Source organism: Canis lupus, chromosome 7, assembly GCF_003254725.2.
Source record: "Canis lupus dingo isolate Sandy chromosome 7, ASM325472v2, whole genome shotgun sequence".
Lineage (NCBI taxonomy): Eukaryota > Metazoa > Chordata > Mammalia > Carnivora > Canidae > Canis > Canis lupus.
In genome coordinates, this window is record NC_064249.1 from 37,034,284 (window position 1) to 37,053,013 (window position 18,730).

The 18,730-nt window shown below is 37.5% G+C and overlaps 1 protein-coding gene across 4 annotated transcripts in view; it reads left to right on the forward strand.

The window, feature by feature from the left end:
• CNST (consortin, connexin sorting protein) overlaps positions 1-18,730 on the forward strand; it is a 122,574-nt gene that overhangs the window by 76,869 nt on the left and 26,975 nt on the right. For 3 of the 4 annotated variants that reach the window (XM_035718504.2, XM_035718503.2, XM_035718505.2), the window contains 7 exons: positions 2,068-2,118; positions 4,505-4,710; positions 11,353-11,383; positions 13,584-13,670; positions 14,131-14,245; positions 16,416-16,437; positions 16,607-16,703. In XM_035718504.2, coding sequence (XP_035574397.2) covers positions 2,068-2,118; positions 4,505-4,710; positions 11,353-11,383; positions 13,584-13,670; positions 14,131-14,245; positions 16,416-16,437; positions 16,607-16,703 — 609 coding nt within the window. The remainder of the gene's footprint in view (positions 1-2,067; positions 2,119-4,504; positions 4,711-11,352; positions 11,384-13,583; positions 13,671-14,130; positions 14,246-16,415; positions 16,438-16,606; positions 16,704-18,730) is intronic. The other variant, XM_035718506.2, reaches the window with a different exon arrangement.

Genomic DNA, 18,730 nt, shown 5'->3' on the forward strand with positions numbered 1-18,730 from the left:
TACATTATCCCACTCTCTCTGGGCCTGCAGTGTTTCTGCTGAGAAATCCACAAATACCTTCCAAGGGTTGGCTAGTGTGTGAGGGATTTTTTTTCTTTGGGGTTGCTGTGTTTTTTTATTGTTATTTTTGTATTTTAGAAATAGTTTATCAGATTTATTACAGGAGCATTGAGAGCTAGAAACCTGAGACTTTTGGGGGGGATCCCTATGCCCAATGTGGGGCTCCAACTCATGACCCCAAGATCAAGAGTTGCACACTCTTCTGACTGAGCCAGCCAGGTACCCCTCCCTTGCTGTTTTAAAAATATTCTATTTTTATTTTAGATAGTTTTATTATAATGTATCTTAGAGAAGATCTTTTTAGGTTGATAATTTTTGGGAACCTATAAGCTTCATGAGCTTGGATGTCCAAATCTTTCTCCATATTTGGAGATTTCTTTAGACATTACTTCTTTTTGTTAATTTTCCGCCCTCTTTCCCTCTCTTCTCCTTCTGAGACTCCAGTAATACTTAAGTTATTTCTCTACATGATATTGCACGATTCATGTAAGGTTTTTTTCACTCTTTTTTCTTTTTGCTCTTCCGACCAGATAACTTTTTTTTTTTACAATTTTTTTCTTTTTTTTAAGATTTTATTTATATATTCATGAGAGACAGAGAGAGACAGAGAGAGACAGAGAGGCAGAGACACAGGCAGAAGGAGAAGCAGGCTCCATTCAGGGAGCCTGATGTGGGACTCAATCCTGGGACTCCAGTACACCCTGGGCCGAAGGGAGGCGCTAAACGTCTGAACCACCAGGGATCCCCTGACCAGATAATTTTAACTGACATACCCTTAAACTCACTGATTCCTTCTTGTGCTTGGTTGAGTCTGCTGTTGGAGCTCTCTGTTGAATTTCTCATTTCAATGTATTCAACTTTAGGATTTTGATTTGATTTTTATTGTGGCTTCTATTTCTTTATTAAACTCATTTTATTCATATGCTGTCTTCCTAATTTTGTCTGTTTCTCTGTGTTGTTGACTAAATTTCTTTAAGAGGATTATTCTGAATTCTTTGTCAAGCAGTTCATAGATCTCCATTTTTGTAGAGCCTTTTATTGAATCTTTATTAGTTTCCTCTGGTAGTGTCATGTTTCCTTGATTATTTATGATCCTCGTGGACTTGTGTTGATATCTGCACATCTAAAGAAGCAGTCTGTACAGAATGGCTTCAGCAGGGAGACTGTTAGTCCGCCTGTCCAGAGATTCTGGATGGGTCACCTAGTAGTAACCATGGGCAGGCTTGGCGCTAGAATCCTCGGGTGGACAAATCTGGTGCCTGAGTTAGCAGGTGGACAGGCCTGGTGGTTTGATCCACAGGGGACAGCCTGCTGCCTGGGTCCACTGAGGTGGGCCTGATGCTTGAGTTCATGTGGTTTGGCCTTGGGTCCTGGACTCTTGGGGGTAGATGAGGTATCAGGGACCACTGGGGTGGCAGGCCTGACACTTCTGTCTATGAAAGCCAGCCTGGCTCTGGTGTTGGCTGGGAGCCTGTATCTATGAGACCCAGCCTGGAGCCTAAGTCAGTAGGAGGTTGCCTGGAACCAGGGTAATCCCAGAGCCTGGGTCTATGGGAGCTGGCCTAGAAGCTGGGGTCATGGTGGCCAGCCTAGCTACATTTCTTAAATAACAGAATCACTGTGGAGACTTTAAATGCTTGAGATGGTCAGATCTAGGAGGAATCTGAGGTCTCATCTGGCCAATCCCTTAGATTGATTGATTGATTGATTGATTGATTTAGATTTTATGTGTTTATTCAGAGGAGGGACACAAGCAGGGAGGAGGGGCAGGTGGAGAGGGAGAAGCAGAACCTCCACTGAGTAGGGAGCCCACCACAGGGCTTGATCCCCAGGACCCTGAGATCATGACCTGAGCCAAAGGCAGATGCTTAACTGACTGAGCCACCCAGGTGTCCTGAATCCCTTCATTTTCAAGATGAGGAAACTACAGTAAAGAGAATAAAATGTCTAACCCAAGGTCACTTGGAAAAATAATGACAGAACTGATGTCTCTTGCTCCTATTCTAGAGCTCTTTGATTTATACTACTCTGTCCCAGCAAGGAATGTTATCTTAAGAGGTAAGTTTGATAATTAAGTTATCTCTGAAACTCATGATCTTCAACCCCAGTAAATAATCTTTTTGTGGTATGAGTCTTTCAAGTTTCCCTGAACTCTTAATTCATTTGGAATGACCCATGTGAGCCTAGTTCATATTTTCCATCCCCTCCCTACACTTGGTGATTAAAGTACTATATTCTTTCTAATTGTTTATATTAGCCTTCCATTGCTCTTGGAATCTTTTGGCTTGTATATACGCTTTTGGAACTTTTGTTGGTTTTGTTTTATGACTAATACTCTTCTTTCTGTTATAATTTCTTTTGTTGGTTACATAATTTTATTTACCAACAAATGGCATGTTTATAAATTATATGTATCCATAACATTAATTATTAAAATAACTTGACAATGGATCTAGCAGGAACCATGGCCATTATGAATCTACATGGTCTAACTAACTGAGATAACCACCGTACATGTTTCCAGTTCACTATTTGAAACCCTGTTCTGACCTCCTGTAGAGTCAGAGACCTCCTTTAAATTCTGTCCTTTTTCATTACCTTTAAAAATCTGGTCCTTATTTGGTAATATTCTTCAAGGGTTTTATTTAACTCCCCTTTACTGAAAATGACCATGATATAATTCCTACATTTTTTTCAAGGAAGAAGCATGGAGTAATATTTGATAACTATATGGGAAGAATTTAATCAAGAGAAGTATAGACTTTGGGAGGCTGACTTTATCACAGTCTAGATGAGACTAAATGTCTTGAACATATTAGTGTGGCCAGGGAAAAGGGAAAGAAACAGTAGTTCTCTTAGTTTCTTTGTAGTTCTCTATGGAAAGCTTCTCTTCTCACACTGGCACTTTTGCCATTTGGGTAGAAAATTAGAAAGAAGAATCATCCCTGTTTTCACAAATACCATCCTTGCAAAAATGGCAGGCTATCACCAGGCCTTGTATTTCCTTATCCCAAATGATACAAAATTCATAGAAGAGAATTTTCTAAAATATAAAGAATCATCATAGGTAATTAATTTTAGAAATCACAGTACTTGGAATTTTAGTGCTGAAGACACTGCTGGTTGTAATTACAATAACCATGGCCCATAAATTAATTTTTGTGATGTAGGAGTTTTGATCTAATGAAGATGAGACCTTTCATCATCACTGTAATACAGTCCAGCATAATATAGGGCTATATATACAGTACTCAGAGGAAAGTAAGTTTACATTAGGCCCATGGAATACTAGAAATACATGGATTTTGTTTGGGTAAACATTAATAGGTATAAATGGGAAGAAAATATTCTGTTAGAATCTGTAATTGCTCAGAAAGGTACAGAATATTTTACTAGGGAGATGAAGAACTGACCCGCCTGGCTAGAGCAGTGGGTTTACTTAGAAGTTCTGGGCATACTCTAAAGAGTTTGCATCCTCAAATGTGGTACATACACTGAATTACTGAGAAAGATCCCTTCTGAGGCTGATCACCTAAATGTACAGATGGAGACAATCTTTTTGAGTATGAAAATTAGAAGAGATACCGAGACTTCAGTGAAGGATGAAGTTATAATGTGTAATGATTAAACTTTTTAAATTTGGTACACCATTTCAGGAGCTGCAGGCCAAGCATTTATTCATTGATGATTTTTTTTTAGAAGTTTGTATTACTTAACTTCTTATTATGAAAAAATTTTCGATGGCCATTAGCTCTGGCATCTGAATTCATGTTGCTCTCCTGGGATCCAGAAGTAGTTCTACAGTTATCAGACCAGAGTTTAAAGAGAAGGGCTTAACTTCCTTAGCCATTTTATATGATAAGTGTATTTACTTTGCTGCTTAATTGTTTTATTTTGAGCAAGCCGGATTTCCAATTACAGCTAATCCATTTTTCCTTTGGTTGAATCAAGTTTGTGGTCAGGTTTTACCCTGCATACTTTCCTTTAGATCTCTTTTTTTTTTTTAAGATTTTATTTATTTATTCATGAGAGAGACACAGAGAGAGAGAGAGAGAGAGAGAGAGAGAGAGGCAGAGACACAGGCAGAAGGAGAAGCAGGCTCCATGCAGGGAGCCCAACGTGGGACTCCATCCCCGGTCTCCAGGATCACGCCCTGGGCTGAAGGTGGCGCTAAACCGCTGAGCCACCCAGGCTGCCCTCCTTTAGATCTCTTTTTATTAACACTCTTAATTATAAGTCTGCAAAAAAATGGTTCGTGTTTGTGCTCATAGAAGCAGATGATGGCACAGTTTAATGAGGATAAAAACTTGTGGTTCTGGGTCCCCCCCCCCCCATATGATTAGCTTTATTTGAAAATGTTATAGTTAGCAGGCATGATTATTTTAAGGTATTCCATCATGATGAAACTTTATCCTAATGTGGGCATTTTATTTACTTCTTCAAGGACTTTCTTCAGGAGCTGCCACAGCTTCAATGCAAGAAAATGCACTAAGTGTGTCCACACATGCTGTGAGTGATGAAGAGTCTGCAGAAATAAATGCTAATGATCAACCAGAAGCCCCAAAGCTAGTTCTTCAGTATCTATTCTCACTCATACGAGGGGAAGTAGAGCAGTTGGATTCCAGAGCACTTCCCCTTTGCCTTCACCAGGTACTCCATGAAACCCTTCACTTGTAGCCTCACCACAGTTCTGGGACCAGGGTTTGGAATCACTGAAAATGAAATTCTCTGTAATTGATCCTCCCTGACTTGTCACTGGGGAGCCCAGGAGGTGACCGTGGGTCTGGCTGGTGGGAAATTTAGCATGTAACTACTGGTGGCCACATACTGGCCTTGAATAATCAATCGGTGGTTCCGACAATCACTAACTTCCTTTATGTAGTGAATTAGCTGTGTATGAGTAAGAGTCAGTATAGCAGCGCTTCATAAGTACCTACAAGATGCCAAAAAACTCTGCTAGATACTGGGCAAACAAAGATTACTTATCAGAATATGTCCTTAAGGGAGCAACTGTGGAATAGTTGAGACATTTCTAGAGATTAATAATTGGAGATGTCTGTACTAAGTGTAGAAAGATATTTAAGATTCCACAGAAGCACAAAATGCGTGATTAACTTTTTCTGTGGGCATCAGGGGGAAAAAAGGTGACTGCTGAGCTGGGGTTTGCAGAGTATGTAGGCGCTCACTAGAAGAACTGAGTGGACTGGTGCAGGAAGAGAGAGCAGCGCCAGCAAAGACATGGCTGAGCTGATGTTGGAGATTAAGATGGAGAAGAAGTGGGAATGGACACTGGATGGTTGGGGGCAGTGATCACCACCTTCCTCCTAAGGGCTGGGGGTTTTTAATGGTGGGAGTGCCAAACCTAATGTGAATTTTAGAAGAATCACTCTGCCGATGACTGGGAGAGTAAATTAGGAGACAAGGAGCTAATTCAGAAAAATAAGATATGTATGAGATGCATTTAATTTTTCCTTTAAGATGAAAATTAGAAAATAATGGAGAAACTAAGACTCCCTCACCAAGCAAGTTCCTTATAGTTCTGGGGCCAAATTTCTTTATTCCATTTAGTGTCTCTGTTTTTGAAACACTGTGGGAGAAATTTGAATATAGGCTGTATATTAAACAACATTATTGCCCTAATTTCTTGAGACTGGTAATAGGATTGTAGGGTGTTTTTTTTTTTTTTTAATGTATTTATTCATGAAAGACATGGGGAGAGAGAGAGGCAGAGACACAGGCAAAAGGAGAAGCAGGCTCCATGCAGAGAGTCTGATGTGGGACTCCATCCCAGTACTCTGGAATCATGCCCTGAGCCAAAGGTAGACGCTCAACCGCTGAGCCACCCAGGCGTCACAGAATTGTAGGTTTTATGAGACAGTATCCTTGTTCTTGAGAGATACATGCCCAAGTATTTGGGAGTGAAGCAACAAAGTGCCTGTATTATGATATTTTCACTTATATTACTTATATTTCAGTAGGAAAAGTACATAAGAGAGGGAAAGACCAAGAGAAAAAGCAAATTTGGCAAAATGTCAACATTTGACAAATCTAGGTGAAACCTAAATGGCTGTTGATTTTACTCTTCTTTGAACTCTTCTGTAGAATTTCGATAAAAAGTTGAGGAAAAGGACATTTGGAGTAAAGATGGAAATAGCAAATGTAGTCAAATCTTTTCAAGGAGTTTATGTCACTGGGCTGTTGTTATATTAAAGGTAAAAAGAATGCTCTTTTCTACTGGTATATGATCCCACAGCCAGAGCAGTTCTAGTAGATCTGGATCAGACCTGAAGATTATTTAAAGTTTTTAAAGTTTATTTATTAATTTATTTTTATTTTTTGTAATCTCTACACCCTAAGTGGGGTTCGAACTCATGACCTGAGATCAAGAGTCGCGTACTCTTCCGATGAGCCAGCCTGGCACCCGTTATTTAATTTTTTTATGTCTCAAACTAAAATTCTCCATTGCCCCCATCCCCGAGAAACATATCAGTTTGCTGAATCCTGTAAGTCATGCTTCTTAACTATCTCAGCAATCTGTCCTCCCCTGACAGAAGGGGCTTAGAGAGCATGGTTTAAAAGCAGGGCTTTGGGCTCCACCACTAACAATCTAAATGGCTTTCAGTTTGATCTGTAAAGTGGTGGAGGATCAAATGAAATAATGCGTGTAAAAGCACTTAACATAATGCTTGGTACACAGTAAGAGCCAAATAGATATTAAGCATTATGACTGTACCCTCACTGTCACTAATTCAAGGATTCCTTGTTAGGAGTGAAAGCTGGGGATCAGCAGGGCAGCAGAAGCCAGCTGATAGTTCCTTCGTCAGTCCAGGAATACAAGCTCTCCATCGCTTCCCAAGGGAGACACAAATCCAGGAGAGATGGAGGACGTTTGATGAATTTCTGTAACTCCCGGCCCCTCATGTTGATTCTTTCACCTGGATTTGTTAGTCATTGACATTTTGCCAAACTTTTGTGTCCCCCATCACCTGCACACATGCTTTCCACTGAAACGTTTTAAAGTAATCCTCAGGCATTTGATGGCATCACCCTTAAATACATGTACATGTGTTTCCAAGCTAGCAGCTGCTCCCCAACATTTCCTGCAGAAGGTGAGATGCTGATATCTGAGTATTATTCCACAGACAATCTGTAGTTGGGTTTCCCTCACATTGTTCACAAACGTAACTAATTTTCCCCTAACCCAGGATCCCATGAAAGACCCCACATTGCATTTGGTCATCAGGATTCTTTAGTCTTCTGTAATCTGAAACAGTCCCTGCCTTTTCTGTTTTTTTTTTTAACTTATACTGACACAAAGAGCCCAAGAGTCTTTTTTTTTTTTTTATTCATGTGAGAGAGAGAGAGAGAGAGAGAGAGCAAGCTGGGGGAGAGGTGGAGGGAGAGGGAGAAGTAGGCTCACCCATGAGTAGGGAGCCCCATGTGGGACTTGATCCCAGGACCCTGAGATCATGACCTGAGCCAAAGGCAGATGTACAACCAACTGAGCCATCCAGGTGCCCCACAAATTTCACTAATTTTTATACTTTGGAGCATTTCAGTATGCAGTTCTGAACTCCAGGCTTAAATATCCAGCCTCCTGACATGTCTAAAAGAGCACTTCAAACTTAAGATGTATGAAATCAAACTTTGATTTCATTCTCCCAAATCTTCTGCTTCCCTAGTCTTCCTCCTTTTGCTAAATAGCAGCCCCGAGGGAACAAAAGACTCAGTCCTCACCTTCTAAAATCTAAAATCCAGAAGTGGCCAAAATAGGCATGTTTAGGAATATACAGTTTAAAAGAAAAAAAAAAAAAGGAAGAACTCTGAGCACTTATTCCCAATGAAAGGAGAAAAGGGCAAGAGAGAGGAGGGCTTTGTGAACACATATAATAGGAGTATTTGACTCCTTAAACCACATGCATGCACAATTTTAATGAAAATAACTGAAAGGAGATATTGATAATTCAAGTATAAGGTAAGAAAAGCATTTTGGTTACAGTCATTGTAGTGGCTACAGAGAGAGATGGATTGCAGTCCCTTTGAAGGAAAAATCCCTAGAACTTGATGTGGATAGGAAAGCAGATGCGAGAAGTCCTAGATGGCCAGGAGATCCAGACTGGATGAGTGGTAGTTCCAATAACAGAAATGAGGAATTGGAGAGGGAGAGTCCCTTTGGAGACAGTTGTTATTTTTGAAGTGATATTCCATCAGTGAATATGTGCTAAAGGCTGTTGGAAACATGACTACAGTTACATCAGTTATATATTTGTATTTTTAGCTCTCGAAACTCTTGAAGATTCCATTTTAAAATTCTTGTTCTCAGTATGAGTAATCTTTTGTATACTTAGTTAATATGATTACAGGTTAGCTCTAAGTATATAACTGAAGTCATAAACATGGAAGCTTTTCATATAGAAGTCAGAGGAAAAGCATCAAGTGTGGTACTCTGCTCAGTGAATTTGTACTAGAACTGATGTCAGACTCAGGAAATGGATCCACTGGGATCCTTGAAGCCAGTCTCCGTGACTGTGGTAAAAAAATAGACCTTCCTTCTTCCCTTTTCTGGTTTCTGGTAGGTAAAAGAATCCTGAAGCCAGAATAACCCTAAAACTATTACCCTCCCAAAGTGATAGTCAACTTACTTCTTCACATGATTCTACTCTGCATCTTGCACTTCTGGTTCAGACTCTGACTCAAAAACCATTTTCAGCACTTATTGCTATGTGATGACCACTACCCTAGATATGCACTCCCTCACTTAATCCTGACAGTAGCCTAGCATCCTTGTCTTGCAGAATTGTAGGTATAGGCATTATTGTCCCTGTTGCACAGATAAGGAACCTGAGGCTTGAGACATTGCATGTCCAAAGTCACATGACTAACAGTGGCAAAGTTTGGACCAGAATGCAGTCGTTACTCATCTCCACGCCTCATGTTCGTTCTGCTCTACCAGGGTACTTCCCAGATTTAGATATATGGACATCAAAGAAAATCCCATCTGCTCTTGCCCTGCTGGATTTGCCAGGGGTGTGTTTCTATAGTGGAAATGGCTTAGGTATTTATTTTCCTCAGCTGCTCTTTCACCTAGAAATGCCTATTACTTTTGAGACATTGGATGTCAGGATACCTTTATAGTTGTTTTTATGGTATTGGAACTGTCACAGAGATCTGAAAGCTAATTGAAATTTGGATTTCTGTAGTGCCAGGAAGTCTGGTTTATAAAAGTATGAAGCTTTTTATAAATAACTATGTGCCAATGGTACACAAATGCACAAAGTCAAGGAGAGTAGCTTTGAAGAGCCAGAAATTTAATCTTCATGGGCAACCTGAAACAGTATTTGATGTACAGAAGAGAAACTATATGCCATGCAAGAGATTTTTTTCACTGGAAGTTGATAAATGAAATGTTGGTGATTTCTATTAGGTGTAACCCAGTAGTGTGCTGGAGCTCGCTACTACTAGCTCATGAGAACCATATTCAGTGGTCCATCATGGTAGCTTGACACTGGCTATGATAGAAGTATTGACAACACAGAAATGAGCAAACGCTACAAATCAGGGCTCTCCCCAGTACTCTAGAGCCAAATGTAGGCTGTGTGTCAGTCCATTACTGGTTGTAGTATATGAAATTCTTGTTTTATAAGTAAAACTGGTTAAATATTGACAATTTGATTCAGTTCTGGTTAGTACTGTCATACTGTTGATGAACTGTCAAAAGACAAGCAGAATCTTGAGAAGCAATTTATCCTTTGCAAAGTCCTCAGAGTAGAGAGTCAGTATGGATCAAGATTAGGTTAAACTAAAACTTTACCAAGAGGTGATTGAGTCCAGTTGTATATTGCTCATGGAAAACTGTTAGAGTTATAGTATAAGTTTTAAGGTAGGCAAATATTTTCCTTTAAAAGTATGCTGTTTTCATTGTGGGATTTGGGAAAAACCATTTCTTTTTGTTGCTAGATTATAGGTTTGACAAGTACTGTGTTGCTCTTTGCAGTGGCAGCTGGCTGGAAAATGGTAGTAGGGGCCTATAGATGGGACACCTTTCTTACTAGAGACTTAGAATGAAACTATTTTATTTTTTTATTTTATTTTATATTTTTTAGATTTTTTATTTTTATTTATTCATGAGAGACAGAGAGAGAGAGAGAGGCAGAGACATAGGTAGAGGGAGAAGCAGGCTCCCTGCAGGGAGCCCGATGCGGGACTCAATCCCGGGTCTCCAGGATCACGCCCTGGGCCAAAGGCAGGCACTAAACCACTGAGCCACCCAGGCGTCCCCAGAACGAAACTATTTTAAAAGTATAAAGTATTTATATGAAATATTCTAAATATGACAACAGTTTGTGCAAGTATTTCTCGGTGAATAGTCTTACTGTTGTTCTATTTATAAATGCTATATCTAAATAAAGGTATTACTAAAAGATCCCAAAATGGTTAGAATCAAAGAATTTCTTAATTTAAATATGCCTTAGAATGAATCTGGTAACTGATAAGCCTTGACTAGGACAAGATTCTGACTCTGGACCCCTCTATCCAGTGCCCTTTATCCTGTGCTGCACTGTGTATTCCAGATATCATTGCTCAACTCTTAGCACTTGACCCTGCATTTTCTGAAATATCGAAAGAGAACCAAAAGTCAAAAATCAGTGTCCCATGAGGTACTTGGTGAAATACAAATGAGTCTTAGGTGACTTGACACATTTTAACTTTCTTTTTTTAAGATTTTATTTATTTATTAGAGAAAGAGAACATGCATAAGCATGAGGTGGAGGGAAGAGGCACAAAGAGAAGCAGACTCCCCACTGAGCAGGAAGCCCGACTTGGGGCCCAATCCCAGGACCCTGAGATCATGCCCTGAGCTGAAGGCCGAGGCTCAACTGACTGAGCCACCTAGGCGCCCCACACATCTTAACTTTTTTATTTAGAATACAGAGTCACTCTTTTACCTGTGTTATACCTTTATAAGCCCCCACAGTATTTTCCTCAATCTTTAAGAAATTCTTATTTCTAAACTCTAATGAATTGATGAAGTTAGCCTTGATTTGAAATAGAATAAGGAGAGAGGGGTTGCTATAAAGATCAAAGAATGTCTCTGCTTTGCTTCTTGCAATCAGTGACTTCAAAAAATGTGTACTATACCTACAGTCAGATTTCTTCTCAACTGGTAAGTGTAGTTCAGAGTTTTTTTAGTTTGATATCAGAGACTTTGAGAGTGTCATGGTCCTAATTTTGTGCCTTCTCATCCGACTATTAATCTAACTTCCTGTCTTTTTGTTTGTTTGTTTTTAACAGATAGCAGAATCCTATTTCCAGGAGGAGGACTGTATCCTTTTCTTTATTACAGGAAGAAATTCATAGGATGCATAGGGAACTGCTCATTTTTTTAAACTGAGATTTACATACTATATATATGTGTGTGTGTGTGTGTGTGTGTGTATAGTTTTATATATATATATAGTTTATATATATAAAATATATAGTTGTTTTCTATCTCTCTCTCTCTATATATATATATATAGTTTTTATATATATGTATGTGTGTGTGTGTGTATAATTGTTTTCAATGGATTTTAACAGCTGTGTTCACCCATGTAGCTACCTCAGAAGGCAAGGTATAGAGAATTCCTGCCACTCCAGAAAATTCTCTAGAACCACCTAAATTTGGCCTTCTGTGAAGAAGCTCCAATTTTACCACAATCTAAATATTTGTGTGTTGGGGGAGGGGGAACACATGGCTGGAAAATATAATTTAAAAAACCATTGGGTTTTCTTTCTTTTGAATTAAAACAGAAGTGCAAGTCAAGTGATACTCATATGGTAGAGCCTGTTGAGCATATTATGCACAGTAAATCTCGTGACTGTCTTATTCTAACTTTCGGCTGCAAAGGGAAGACTGAATTCTTCATTTGTAATAAACAGAACAGATGCTGTCAAGTGAGACTGCATATTAGCTTTTGTATAGGAAACATTTCTTTACTCAGTTTTCCAACTGCCCTTTGTAAAAATTGCTTCTCTTTTCCAGGAATGGCCCAGTATAGATTCTCTAGAAGGAATGTGCCCTAAACATCTGTGTTTCCCCATTTGTGTGATTTCAACTCCCTCCCAATCTTGTTGACTTTTACCACATCTCTAAGCAGATTGAGGGAAATGCAGTTATGATCCTGACCCCTATCAAACCAACTGTGGTCACCACTTCAGACAACAACAATGCATGATTAAGTGCACAGGAGATCTAATTCTCGTGGAAGGGAAGCTAGAACTCTTTTTCTAACCAAATAATGAGCACGATGCAATGCAGTGCAGAATAGCATCCACATCCCGAAGAACTTCTTAGTGTGCAAACCCATGAGCCTTAGCATCAGAGCTTTTGGAGGTCAGACCCAGAAATATGCATTTTAGCAAGGTTTTCAGATTATTTTTTTTAAGATTTTATTTATTTATTCATGAGAGAGACACAGAGAGAAAGAGAGAGAGAGGCAGAGACACAAGCAGAGGGAGAAGCAGGCTTCATGCAGGGAACCTGATGTGGGACTCGATCCTGGGGTTTCCAGGATCAAGCCCTGGGCCGAAGGTGGCACTAAACCACTGAGCTACCCAGGCTGCCCTGATTTTTATGTTCAGTGAAGTTTGAGAAACATTGGCATACTTTAAGTCATAGAAAATGGAATTGTCCCCACTTCTCCCTGCCCTACTTAATGATCCTGGAATATTTTGAAGACTACAGATGAGAGAGAGAGAGCTGAATCTCCAAGTGATCATGGGAAGGGCAAATAGCTAAACAGTGAGTTTTTCCTCTTCTCTCTTTCTGGGTCAACATTTAGAACATGGCCCAAAGGAAGATAGACAGTTGGACAATTAGCACAACCTCATATGATGCTAAGTATGTGATACAGATGGAGAAGGCAGAAGCTTATAAGAAAATCTACAAAAGAGTAGAAGCACATAACTATGAAAATCACTCTGTCCAGTTAATTTTTTTTTAGTTAATTAAATTTTTACAAAAGATCCATATAATGTTGTACTCTGTCCTTGTTTTGGCTAGTAAGCCTTTGGTCTTATGGGAGAAAAGCATTCAGTGAGAAATAAGTAGAGTCAAGATGAGCTGAAATCAGGAACACACATTTGACCAGAGGGTAATGTAGCTGCTTGACAGAAAGTGATTTTAGGAGAGGGAAAAAATGGGAAACGTTTAGATTCCAGGATTTCATGTGGATCTGTTTCCAATTCAATTACCCTTAATTGATTCTGCCAGAGATATACTGGTAAGCTGGCATTCCTTCAGCATTAAAACCTTCTTTTAGTTTCTGTTTGCTGATAGAATGGAACCCGAGTAGCTATGGCATCACATGCTACATTGAACTTAACCTACTCCAAACCAAGAAACCCTAATTTAAAAATATTTAGAGTGCTTTCGTTTTTTTGGTAAGCTCCAAATTTCCCAGTTTTGATTGGACATTCTTCTTCAAATAAGAAGCTACGTGTAAAGAGTCTGGATTTCTATTTTCCTCAAATTTTCTATTCAGATGAGAAAGCAATGAAATTCATTCAGCTTGAACGACTGTATCATGAGAAGTTGCTCGCAAATCTCTCTGCCATTCAAGAAGAGTGGGGTAAGTACAGGCTACCATAGGATGTGCAATTATCAGTAATCTGACATGTTCCTATCTAGAAATTTAACATATTTGACCTGGCTTTTTGTAAGTCAGGAAATAGATGTTTCCATAGTCAAGTTAATGTTGCAAAGAAAGTAGCATTTTTACCACAAGTCTGTGTCATTGTGAGAAAATTTCTCTCTTTGTATTTTGTTCTTTGCATCAATGCCAAGAAAAGAACACTTAAAACTGTTTGCATTTCTTCTGATTCCTTGGCATGCCCTCTGGCTAATTTAGTCTCTGAGATAATATTTACTCATAGTGAAAAGTAGTCACTTAGTTATTTCTGTGTTAATAACTTGGGTTGCATGAGAAGATAATTTTGCATGGAGATCTTTATCAGTGGTACTAGTTAACTACTTTTGCCCCCTAAATATGTTTGGTAGTAGCTAATAATTAACAAATATTTTAAATTTAGAAACAAAATGGAAAACTGTACAACCACATACAGTTACATCTCTAAGGAATTCAGAAAAAGGATTTAATGGTGAAGATTTTGAACAGCTTACCAAATTTTGTACAACACATCAAGAGTAAGTACATCAGTATTTGTGTAGAATGAGTTGGAGTAGAGTATTGAAGCATTGTAGTGCTGGCTATCTGAAATTCATGATCCATTTTTTTATTAATGTTTTCAGCTGGAGAAATTAAAGCAGGTAGAATAAAATGATTGGCTTTTACCAGCTTCTATCTGATTAGCTTTTATCTTTCTCAGCTTCTATTATAATTTCTGAGAGAGAAGTAAGTAAAAGTTCAACTTTACATAAGTTTAAAGCACCTTCTAATCAGAAATTTTAATATATATAACTTCTAATTTTGATCTCTTTTTGGTTAAGAAATTAGGTGATTGAAATAGAAGAAAGTTGTATATTAGGATTTTTTTATTATACTTGTTTGCCACTGTTTGTAGGTTGTTGTAAAAAAAATCTGTAAGATTTGTCTAATAGTGGGATGTAGAAACAGTATGATACTTAACCAAAATACTGCAAAAGGAAAGCTATATTTACCAGCTATTTTTTTTACACTTACCAGATAATTTTAAATTGCTTGATTTGTATCAAAAATTAGGATTTTCAAAACTAAATTATAGTAATAATAAAGCACTTAAATATATTTTCGGAAAAAATAAATAAATATATTTTCAGAATTCATTATTCTAAGACTCAGAATTCTGAAGGTGAGGGGACTTGGTAGTGTTTAAACTAGTGCAGATGTCTGGGATGTATAAGAATCCTTGATACAGAAGCTAGAAGATTTCATTCTGTTGATAACTTTTTCTCCTTTTCCACCAAAATTAACTAAAGAAGTAAACTAAAAGTGTATTTGTCACTGATGAAACAGACCCAAGTAATTGTTGTTTAGCTCACTAGTAGATAGTTGCTTTAGGGTCTAATTATTTTGGAGACCAGCCTTTGAAGAATCTTTGTAGATTCAAAAATGTTGCTCATTGATGAAACATGATAGTTTTCTTCCATTGATTTGAACCTTTGAAACAATATTTTTAGGGACTCTGCATTATAATCTAGTTTCTTAGGATGTTAAATAAATTAATGTTTAACTTCTTAGACTTTTAAAATAATGGAATCTTTTACGATAGATAAAGGAGATTGTGTTCTTTCAAAATATTCAGAACAGACACTTTCCCTGTCTTACCCATGGAACTCATAGTTTTTAAATGTGTTGGAGTTGTCTAAATTATTTAAAAACAAATATTTATTTCATATAATATTGGCACAGCACTTTTAGCTTTAAATTTGGATAACCCCCCAAATTTTTTACTATAAAAAGTAGTGTTTAATTTATTTACATGAAAATGCAGAAGCTCAGGGAGGTTTTATATACACATATATGTCTATGGAACTACCACTGACCAAGACAGAATAGCCCAGCCCCTCAGAATGATCCCTCACGCTTGTACCAGGTCAGTACCCACTCCCCAAAATAACCACTATCTAAGCTCCATAACAGTCTGTTTGCCTGTTCTGTAATTCTTATAAACGTAATCATACAGAATGCAGATTTCTGTATTAACTGCTGTTGCTCATCATTGTGTTAGGTCTGTGTTCCATGTTGTTGCATGTAATGGTAATTAGCTCGGTTTTATTCCTGTGCAGATACACTGTGTGATTGTGTATCAATTTATTTATCCATGATAGTGTTAACAGGCATTCAGATCCTTTCTGGTTTCTGAGTATTGTGAATTAAATGGCTATGAATATTTGTGTGCATACCTTTTCTGTGGACAAATGCATTCTCTTATCCTTGATATCCCCTTAAAACACATAATATTTAAAAATTCCTTTTTTTGTTGCCCGTTTCCATGGATAATGCCAATAAAATTATCTTTTATCATAACCTGTTTCAGGCTATAATGACATAAACTGGAATTTTGAAAATATGTGTATAAAATACTCTTTACATTATTAGCAACATATTAATTTTTTTTTTCTGGGGCTAAGTATTCACAGCTTCTTTGGGGGTTTTTAGTAGTAGTTGGCTAGCTGAGAAAGTAACACATGATAGAGCTGCCCTTTGAACTGTGTGAACCAGTGGTAATGTTTCAGCCCTGGAAATGTTCTGTGCTAATATTAGAATCCAGAGAAGCTATATTTTATTTTTACAGCCATTTCAGTGACATTTGTTTGGAAGCATATTGCTGCTGTAATTTTTTTTAAATCTTGTTTTTTTTTTTTTTTTCTACAGTCCTCTTTTATCCAAACATAAGGTAAGAGACTGTTTCCTCGAAAATATTTATGGCAAAATGTTAACTCTTATGTCTGTTGTGTGGACTGTTTTAGGAAATAATCAAACCTTTCTCAAATTATTTTCAGCTTTCTAACTTAACGGAATAGTTTCCCCAAGTTTTTTTTTGTTTTTGTTTTTTAACTTTTTAGATAGCAGCTGTAGAAAAACCTCTGGGAAGGAAATGCTTTACACAGTTAATAGTTTCTGAGGATCCAAAGGAAAGAGGAGCCACAGCCAAAGAGCCGGGTATGTTTTTACATTAGAAAGAGGTGTAAGAGGGGCACCTGGGTGTCTCAGGGTGCGATTCTGGGGTCCTAGGGATGGAGTCCTTCTTGGGCTCCCTACAGGGAGCCTGCTTCTCCCTCTCCTGTGTCTCTGCCCCTCTCTCTCTCTCTCTCTCTCTCTCTCTCATAAATAAATAATCTTAAAGAAAAAAAAGAAAGAAAGAAAGGGTTGTAAGAGGCACCCGCCTCTTAAATTTTGCAAGTGTTACAAGGACTATTTGTGCATTTACATTTTTTTGCATATACCTCTCCTACCAGACAAATTGCAAAGCGAGAATCTTTTTATATTGTGTAACCCTATTTTTAGATATCTAGTCATGGAAATTGTAACATCTAAATTCTTATAGAAACAAAGTTACTTCCATGTTTTCAGTAGATAGTTATATCTATCTGAGTATGACAAAATTGTACAAAAATACTCTGAAACAAAGTTGGTTTTGGTATATTCAGATACACTTTTCTGTTTAAAAACCAGCAATTATGTACAGATTTGACCAGAAATTTATGCTGTAATCTAGATATTTAAGAACTCTGTTTCTTGGTTTTTTATCTTCTCTTCCCCTTTCTTATAAACTAACTTATGGTGTAATTTAATTTCCATGTATACATTTCTAAAGCATTTATATTTTATACCACTTTCTGTGTCTTATGCTAAAAGCCCAAAGATTTTTAGAAACTCTTACAGTACTAATATATGTTCATTATAAAAAATTTTAGGAAAAATAAATACATACATACATACATACTTTAGAAAATAAATAACTACATTTTAGGGTGTTTGTTTTTCCTGACGTATGATTTTAGTGCTGATTTATATTCTGAGGCTCCATGTTCCTGGGCCTGAGACCTGTCCTAGTAAACATGCAGCATCAGGTGTTTGACTGAGTTGCCTAAAGAGATAAGATGATGGTGATGACGATGCCTTGAATGTAATCTGCTGTCTTCTCTCTACAAAGCCTCTTTTCCCTCTCTACATCATTATCCCCTCTTCTTCTGTGAGGTGAATTTAGGATATTGCCTCAAGTCCATCCTACTATTCTCTGTTCTTCCTGTCTCTTCTCTTTTTTTCTTTTTTTTTAATAAATTGAAGTTTTCTCCAAATAAAATTATATTCCATATTTTGTATTTTGAAATACAAACTTCTCTTCCTTTTTCTCCCTTCACCTTTTTTTTTTTTTCACCTTTTTTTTTTTTTTTTTTTTAAGTCCTACAAGTAAGTTTGTGATTTTCTTTATTTGGGGTATGTTGATACACAATGTTACCTTTGTTTCAGGTGCACAACATTGGACATCCCTATACATTACGCTGGACTCACCATAAGTATAGCTACTAGCTGTCATCATGCAATGCTATTACAGAATCATTGACTATATATTCCCTACAGTGTACCTTTTATTCCTTTGGCTTCTTCATTCCTGTATCTCTCACTCTTCTTCACCCATTTTGCCCTTCCTGCCCTCTCCTCTCTGACAACCATTAGTTCATTCTCTGTATTTATAGGTCTGATTCTGTGTTTTGTCTGTTTATTCATTTGTTTTTTAGATTCTACAGGTGTGTGAAATCATTTGGTATTTGTCTTTCTCAGGCTGGCTTATTTCACTTAGCATAATACTCTCTAGATCCATCCATGTTGTTGCAAATGGCAACATATCATTCTTCTTGATGGCTAATATTCCATTGTAGATATACCACATCTTCCGTATCCTTTCATCTGTCAGTGAACATTTGAGGTGCTTCCATATCTTGGCTATTGTAAATAATGCTGTGATAAATGTAGGAATGCACATTTTTTTCAAATTAGTGTTTTTGTTTTCTTTGGGTAAATACTCAGTAGTATCAGGAATTATTGGATCATATGGTAAATCTTTTTAATTCTTTGAGGAACCTCTATACTATGTACAGTGGCTGTCTCTTTTTCTAGTCATTTTTATATTGGAAATTATAGTAAAATTAGCTTTATAAAGATCTTAAAGAGGGAGGAATTCACAA